The 9,194-nt window shown below is 34.8% G+C and overlaps 1 protein-coding gene across 5 annotated transcripts in view; it reads left to right on the top strand.

The window, feature by feature from the left end:
• Positions 1 to 7,951, top strand: part of qkia (QKI, KH domain containing, RNA binding a) — an 85,026-nt gene extending 77,075 nt beyond the window's left edge. For 4 of the 5 annotated variants that reach the window (XM_069895177.1, XM_069895176.1, XM_069895182.1 and 1 more), the window contains 3 exons: positions 1,674 to 1,748; positions 3,345 to 3,457; positions 4,250 to 7,951. In XM_069895177.1, the coding sequence (XP_069751278.1) occupies positions 1,674 to 1,748; positions 3,345 to 3,457; positions 4,250 to 4,273 (212 nt within the window). In that variant the 3' untranslated portion in view covers positions 4,274 to 7,951. The remainder of the gene's footprint in view (positions 1 to 1,673; positions 1,749 to 3,344; positions 3,458 to 4,249) is intronic. The other variant, XM_069895179.1, reaches the window with a different exon arrangement.
• The last annotated feature ends 1,243 nt before the right edge of the window (positions 7,952 to 9,194 follow it).

Genomic DNA, 9,194 nt, shown 5'->3' with positions numbered 1-9,194 from the left:
AAGATGCAGGTTCAGTGATTTTGAAGGTCAGTTGTAGACTAACACCAGAATCCTCAATAGTCTGACATTTTGATCTATCAAGCATTGAACTTTGCCCTTCTGAAATGGTGGCTTAGTGCTTTATCTCGGTAAAAAACATTAATCTCTAAACTTTGACAAATTAACACATTGAGAAAATATCTACAAAAATTGCTGTGGCTAGGGCTTTAAGGGCTAATCGTCAGAATTGAATCTCTTGTCTTTGTGCCTGGATCAAGATAAGGTCAAGCTTAAATTACTATATAATCGTTCTGAAAACTGCTTTACAAAAATCTGGAAATGCCGGTGCTGCCATGATGTAGCCACATGTTAGAAGTTAAAAGTACATTTCTCTTGGGATAGAGCAGGAAGCATTGGAATCTGATCTTTGTACCACAATGCACACTAACCACTGATCAACCCTTGTAACACACTGACACTTGCCAAACTGGCACTCGTGATCCAAATCTGCAGTGTTTCAATCTCTGCTTGGTGCAAGGCTCATTTATTTTTGTACTTTATTTTTACTAACTGCTTATCAATGAATGCTGATGGGTTTTTACTGTGGTTCCTGATCTCTCTTCTGCACTAAATTGTACGTGTAAACTGCCCACAGTTTTTCTTCTTGAACATTTACTGGTGCTTAACTAAATTAACAACCTAGCACATGAGTAAACTTAAGTCGATAACTGATTGTGTGATGCTGTTTACCTAACGTCACAAAACATAACGAGGCCTACAGTAATCTTCAGGTTCCATAAAGGAACCAGTGCTCCTTAACTTATTAAAGTGGATCACCAGAATTTATTTAGAAGGACGATGGTTTTGAGATGTGCAGAATGCTTTTATGTTAAATACTAGCTACAGTTATCTGTTACATTTGAATCTGTCATACCAAAATAACAAGCATTTCAAAGAGCCTGTATTAATAGTAACTCAGTAGAACACACCAGTTCTGAAGATGTTTTATTTCTTCCTTTATCCTCCGGGTTTGGTAAGGATATTCCTTGACAGCATTCAAATGAATCCACATAATTTAATTTTGAGACTATCCATAGTGATTTTCATTAATCTAACAACTGGTGTCTTGTTTCAGGAGTTCACTTTTTAAAAAAATCTGAATTAGATTGGAAGGGAAAGCTTGATTGTTAAGGAATGACAGTATAATAATGCCACCAACAGAATTAACAGTCGATAGATAATTGCAATAATGTGGGTAAATTCACTGTTGCTGACCAAGTTAATCATGTTTTACATGCCAGAAGATTCCTGAAACCGCTAACCTAGAAAATACTGCAGTTGACTTGAATACAAAGATGGTACAGCAAACACCCGTCTTGCAAACAAGACCATTGAATGAATCTATCTTTGGGTACTTTGTATTAAGTTAACCAGAATGATCAAATATACCTTTTTTGTGTTGTTCATGTGTGGCATCCATTGAAATGAAACCTTTCTAACAGCCCCAGCACACTGAACTGAGAGATAAGCAGTTAGTAAAGCAATGTTGTCTGGCTAGATTACCTAAATTTACTTTTGCCTAACTTTGAAGTCATTGTGCTATTGTATTGTTGAATTATGTACATCTTCACCAATTTTGAGTTCCTTTTTTTTAAGATTCTAACTTTCTTTTGGACTTGTTGCAATTTAACTAGGTGCGATGGCAACTAAAGTTCGGAGACATGATTCGCGTGTCCATCCTTACCAAAGGATTGTGACCGCAGACAGAGGTTAGTTTAGTTTTGTAGCCAGAATGGCACTTACTTTGATCAGTATTAAAACAGTGACTTGTCAAGAGTAGAAGATATTTGGTTCACTGGATTAAAGAGCATGAAATGATCAACTGGAACACAAACTGAATAATTGCAGTGAGCAATAAAGATCACTGGAAATTTTAAAACAAAAAATACATTCCTAAGTAATACAAGTCAGGAGTACATATTTGTTCTCCTTGCACTAATTTTAATCTTTTTTTAAATAAAGCCTTTATATGTTTAAACTTTTTGTGACATCAAATGTTAATCATAATTTTAAAATAAGACAGGATTAGTTGCTGACATTTGGGTTTTTTTAAACCAGGGAGCTCAAAGTTATGAAGCTACTAAAATGTCTACATTTCTTTATTAATCTTCTGTCTAATAAATCCTGCTTGAACAAATTAGATATTTTTCTGCAATTAACATTTGCAAAGCAATATCAACTTGAGAGTGGGAGTATTTTATAATGGCTGGATCCAATTTGGTTAGTTGCAGTTAAAAGCCTTGGATAATACTGAAGCCTTGTAAACCATAATTTAATAGACATTGTTTTAAAATTTTAAGATTTTTTAAAAAATGGTTAGAGAGCCCTTTTGACTTTTAATTGCTTCTTTAGTGTAACAGTTTACAGAAATTGTTTAGAGGGAAGGGCAATAAAGTTTGGAACTGAAATTGCTGCCTGAATAGCAATCCAACCTTCTGCATTCTATGGAAATGTTAACGTTGGTACCTGAGGACTTACTGTAGGTATGCATTATTCAAGGGCGATGTCTACTCATATTCAGACTTGTTCGAATTGCACTGAATTTGTAATTTTTTTGTTCTTTGCTATGTTTTTTGCTCTTGATTTTAGTCTTAATAAAATAATTGTCTAGTTTTCCTGCATTGGAATTTTTACCATGGGCATTTATTATTGATTTTTATTCTTTACTGCTTTGAGAATTTCCATTCCTATGCAGTTGGTTCATTGTATGAAAATCTTTTGTTTCATGTGTAAAAAGAAACCTACTTCAATAGTAGAGGCTGTTTGAACTACATGCATATTTTGGTACTGAATGCTATTTCTACCTTTTCCAAAACTTAGATTTGTTGTACACCAGTATATACTTGAAGTTTTTTTTTTAAATTCTGGATCCGAAACACCTGTTTCCTAAGAATTTATTGTAGTGATAAAAAGATTTGTTTTTTAAATCCTCTTTAGTTTTAATGCCATTTGTGTTTGATCGGTTTTGTAACAAAACTTTACAGGAATTTGAAATTGTACGTGGAAGGTTTTTTTTTGCAAGTGCTCAGTTTCAGACCATGCCCATTGAAATTCTAGCAATATAGAAGCTTGATTAATATTTTTTATACCATTAAACATAGCAACAAATGCAGTGAATTTAAAATTAAATTTGAGCCAAAGTAGTTCCCAGATTAACTTTCATCTAAAGCAAAAGTAACCTCTGCCCTTTCATTTTGCTGTAGATACAGTACATACTAATGTTTAATAGCAGTCAACTAGAAAGTCTTTAGAAAAGCATTTTTTTGAATTCTTTTTGCTGTCTCTCTTCCCATAATTTTTTTTAGACCTTCAGGGCTGGATGAATCCATTGGTCCTGGGTCCTGGACCCTACAAAAATCTGGCAGGACCACAATTCAAATTGTACGAGACCAAAGGATCACCATCTCAACAGTACTCAGTATGTAAATTACAGGCTTCTCATTATTAACCTAAAATGAACACATGCACTCACAATTTTGATCTTGAATACTGCTTCCAACACTGTGTGGCATTGGCTGCCACATGCTTGAGGCAGATTTAGTTTAAACTGCATTCCATTGTAACAGAATCCTATTGTCTGGAAAGAAGCACAAAAGCTAAAGCTGGATGTCAAGAATTCTCAATGATTGTCTCCAGGAGGTGGTGGTGATTTTTGAGACTTGATACTTTGCTTGGAATCTTTCCAGTAACTTGATACTGGGAACCATTGGCAAGGATGTGGGAGGAAAGGGAGTGGTGTCTGTGGGTGAGGGGATTGCTTGATGGTGGTGGCTATGTGGCATTAGAAGCATAATTTGAGGATAGAAGTAAATGTGGCATGAAATATCTTAAGAACATGGCCCAATTTAATATGTATCTCAGTTTAAAAGTCCCTTCAGTGCTTGGGTGTTATGTATATCCAGAGGACTAGAATTGTAAATAATGGACCATAGTTCCAAATCTAGTTACTGGCTTGTGTATTGTACAAAATTCTTCCAGCCTTGAACTTTATTGTGACTGCTACTAACCATTAATTTAGTCTTATTTCTGTTCATTTTGTTGGAAGTTTGACATGTTTTCATGCTCAAATCATGTTACTTGTGATTGAGTTTCATATCTTTGACAAGTAGATTTTATTAGTTAAATGGTTAGTGTTCATGTCATCCGTCTTCACTAGCTGACGCTAATATCTTTTCTATCTTTTTGTTTTCTTATGTTCCTAACTACCCAGCTGCCACAAGCAACTAACCCATGACCTTTGACCTCTGAACTCTTCACCCAATGATGACCTGACCATGCCTGTCTGCTGATCAGTTAACTGGTTATCGCCTATGCTTGCCTGTCTTCAATGCAGCGAGCTGAGGCACTGTCTGTTCGTCTCGTTACCTAACATCGTTTATATAAAAGCTCCAGCCACAGCTTTTCTGGTTGGGTGAATGTGGTGCCAGATCCTGCACTGAATAATACTAAAGCAATAAGTCCAGTTCATCCCTCACCACTGTTTCTCAGTGATCATCTCTTAAAGATTCTCCCTAAGGAATGGTAAGAAAGGTCTCTAACAGCACTGGCTAAGGATTGAACACTGTGCAGGCAGTTGCCGCCAACAAATGTGATGGAGATCTGATGTAATTAATGTGTAGTTACAAACTCTATGACCGCATTTGTGATGATGCATTATGAATGGACTTTTGGTCAAGTATATTGGGGAAAGAGTTCAACACTGACAATGTACACTGCAATTATGAACAAAGATTTAATATTTCATGTAAAGTACCTTGCATTTTTGCCAAACACGCAAGCTTATTTCTGGAGCCACAGAATAACAATAGTGTTCAGTATTGCAAGCCACGAAACAAAAATGAATAGTTATTTAAGCTGTTCACAAAGCATAGTGAAAACATCAGAATGACATAATCCGTTCAGCCAATTAGTTTGATTAACAATTGATTTTATGCAATGATTTATTTTATAATTCTATAGATTCAAATTGGAGACACCCCCTTCCCACAACCATAATATGCCAGTTGTCAGTACACGTAAGAGTCCACACCTTAGTTTCTGCCACATATAATCCACCATCTTGGTATTTTACTTAATATTAAGTAAAGCTTCTTTTAAACCTTTACCCTTCCAAGTGTATTGATGTTCAAATCTATTGTAGATTTGAACTTCATACTGCAATCTGAGCCTGGAAATCTATACTAGTTAGACTAAACAATGCAGTCTAATTAAACCATCAGTTGTCAAAATATAGATATTGGGATCACTACCTTCCCATTGTAAAAGCATTTTGGGTCAGAAAATGCTTTTTGCTAAACATGCAGTGTGCTTGTTGAATAGTTTGATTGACTTTCACAAACTTTGTGTCCTGCTTCTAAATTGGATCTTTAATACATAGTGCACAGAGCAAATATTTGCCTCATTTCCAATTACTGTTGTGCACAGTAAACAAGAAGTTGCCTGGCAATGTTCTCGTGTTTCTCTTTCCCACCCCCCCATCTCTCTCCAAGTTGACTGATAATACTTAACTGATCTGAGCTCCCTACGTTTATCTCATGTACTAGTTTGTATTCAAGCTCAGCTTGGGGAACACCAGAGACATTCTTGCTGTTCATGTATATCTTGACATGGAGGTACATTCATAATGTGTCACATTTCTGGATGCAAAAAATCTGTTCTAACTCTTCGTAAATGGACACTTCTTTCAGAAGGATGTGAAAGCCATGCTTGCCTATTTACTATATATGTTATAAAAGTGTAGATAAGTACAGTGCATTTAAACCACAGAGGAAAAACTAGATACTTTTACAGGGTGCTGGTGAAGAAATATATATTTTTGACAATTTAGCTTTTATACTTAATTGCAGTAACAAAATACAAAAATTAAAAAAAAATGCAAGTGATGCTGGATGGTTATGGTGATAAGAAAAATAATTGAAGACCAAAACAGTATATCTAGGGTTTTGCAGGGTTGTGGGTGAGAAGAGAAAAGCAAAAAGAAAGGAAAATAGTGCCTTATACGTGCCTGGTCATTTTGTAAGTGTCTAACATATTGTTGACTTAATTCTGATGCATGTCAAGTCCATCATTATAGAGAAGTGAAGTGGTCTAATTGGCAAAGGTATTTGGAAAGAGAGAACAGCAAAGGATAGTTGTGTAAAGTGACTCCAATGAGATTGGGCCTGTTCAGTTCATTGATTCTATGCAACAAGAGTGAAATAATTTTTCAACCAGCTTATATTTTGTGCCATCATTTGTCTTCCTCAGTTGTTCATACTTTGATTTTTCTCATTGTGCCATTATTTTTCCACAAAAAAGTTAAAAGTCTTTTTTGTGTGTAAAAAAAAAAATTAAAAATCCAAGAATGTTTTTTAATGGTCACTTACAAAATGAAGGCCATCTTGGCTTAGTTTTGCCTGATTAATTAGAGGCAGTAAACCAGCTCTTATCACTAAACTACTACAATGCTGCAGTGTTTGTTTGACTTTAGAACAAAGTGCATAAAGAACAAATTTGAAATGTTTATTTCTTGCTGCCCTTCAATGTTTTACTTCTGTCAGCTCTCATTGAGTTTACATCAGTTGTATTAACTCAATATTTTGTCAGTGTTATTTTTTGTAAACAAAACATTGAAAGTTTTTGTCAGTATTATGTATTCCCTCAGTTACTTAAAGAAAATAGCTCAAAGACACTGCTGTTACGTAATGGTTGGTTGAATGCAAAGCAATTACATATGTTGTGTACAATACTTAACATATTGCCTACACACATCTATACTATTGTAATTGCCTCCATTGTTACAAGTTTATAATGTATTTTTCTATCTTCATTTTGTATGTATATTGTATACCATTTACAATTTTTTTCTTCCAGATTTGAGGCCACTGTGGTTTTGATAGCCAGAAATAATTGCAGATTTATCGTAAATCATAATCTCTATCATTGGGAGTGTTGCCTTTACTGACTTGTTAACTCATTATTCATTTAATAAGTTTCTTGTTAAAAATGTTTTTACATGCTTGCATTTTATTTCATGGTGTTTGCTGTTTCTATTAACCCTGGCATTTATTTTAATAAACGTTATAGTACAAATCTACTAACTGCTGAATAGTTTGTTTAACCCTTGATGAACAGTCTGGTTCACTGGACTAACCTTTGAAGAGTACGAATTACTCACCTTCATGCACAAACACACAAAATAACACTAGCTGAAAATTGCTCCAAGTTGTGTGCTATATCGTCTTGTTGACTGACTTGCACTGCACAACAGTATAAACTACATTCAGTATTGAAAAAGAACCTGGGGAGTGACGTGCATCACCCTTTCAAGGTCGGGAACAAAGTAACATTTCTTTTGAGATATCTGTTGAGTCTTGTCTATTGCCTACCAGCTAAAGCACCTTCTCTGTGTACTAATGTTGGGCCTGGCCTCTGTGCTTTCTTTCTTCTTTTTAACTAATGCAGAAGGTGTTGTTCATAGAGGCACACAAGCAATGATGTGGGGTGGGGAGGGGGGGGATAGGAGTCTGGTGAAAGGAGATGGAATAAAGATTCAATAATTTTAATGCTGAAACCAGTCTTGTCTTAGGAAAGAGTTGGGATGAAGGGAAGAGTTGGTAATAGTCAGGTTGTAAAGCAGTCCATGGACTACTGAGTGCAAAGTATATTATATTGTATAATGGCCTTTTTCCCAGTGTTTTATATAATGTAAATTGGGAGGGACAGAACAAACACTGAAACTCTAATACAGTATGTTTAGGGAATCACATTGCAGTCAGTATATGTCTGCAAATTCACTTGGAGATTATGCATAAATATTGTTTGAAACTGTATATAAGTAGTATTTATAGACAAATTTGAAATTCACTTGTATGTAACTTCTACCAAAAGGAGCTCTCTTTTATGTGTGCAATAAAATGACTTAAAACTGGAACGTCTGCCTATATCGGTGTTGAGCTCAAAACAATTTTGTTTCTAATGCAAACTAGTTTCTTGATTGTTATTTTCAGTATAATTTAATTCTGCGTTATTCATGGCTGCATTACCAGACAAGATGATTAGCTGCTTTGGTATTTGATAACTTCTGTGCTATGATGTTGATGGAGCAACTGTTGTCAAGTTTCATGACTCCTGCGTTTTGAAACAGTGAGCTACATCAGAAAAAAATGTTTATATTTGTATGCTTTGTAACTAATCACCCCACTGGAAATTTTCCATTCACTTTGTTGGATTAAGTACTGGAATGGGAGGTTTATGTCCTTTCTCTAATTTCCTCCTCTCTGGCACCAATTCATATACATAAAGTAAATTGCATTAAATTTCCAAACTTCAAAAGATTTTGACTATTAGATCAAATTGCCCTTAATTATTGTGCTTCCATATTAAAGTGAAAGGCATGCATAAAAGCTATTTTATTCCTGTCCTGCAACTTTTCACCTACTTGGGTAACTCAGTAATTCCTGAATGATGTGAATGGTATCAAAGCAGTAAATTGAATGGGGTATGTGCAACATACAGGGTAAATAGGGGAGATCAAAGAAATCACATGAAGCTTCCTGTTGAATTTTGGATGTACAGATTGTAATATGGCAGCAAACTTCATTTTGGATCACTGAACTGAATTTTATGCACTTCTGATGTGCAAGTAGTTTTTAATTATAAAAACATTTGTATTTCAAGTGAGTCTCAGGACAAGTAAAATTTCCGGTAGTTGCAGAAATGAACTAAACAGCTTTTATATCAATGCACCATTTAACTTGCATTACAAAAGAAAAACTGAAATTGAGTATTTCTTTGCAATCGATCAGCTACTTGGCAATAATACCATTTCCCCTTCAAACGTTAGTTTTACAGATTAAATATCAGTGTGTGCGCAACATTTTTCATATTTGTACATCAGTTTTTCCACCAGTATACAACGCCTCCATATCAACATTTATTGATCAAGAAAAATATCAGTAATATTTTTGTTATCTGTTGTATAAGACTGAGCATTGAACCAGTCTTCCATGTTATCTGAGCAGAGAAGAATCAGAATCTGTTCTGTGGCACAGATTATGGACATGTTAATACTTTGCAAAGTGGTCTTTCTTGTGGACAAAATGCTTTAAAAAAAAAAAATAGATTATGATGGAAGTCTTCATATTGAGTATTTAAGTGCAGTTGTAAGATTCCAA

This window comes from Narcine bancroftii, chromosome 8, assembly GCF_036971445.1.
Source record: "Narcine bancroftii isolate sNarBan1 chromosome 8, sNarBan1.hap1, whole genome shotgun sequence".
Taxonomy (NCBI): domain Eukaryota; kingdom Metazoa; phylum Chordata; class Chondrichthyes; order Torpediniformes; family Narcinidae; genus Narcine; species Narcine bancroftii.
This window is presented reverse-complemented; position numbering and strand designations above follow the sequence as displayed.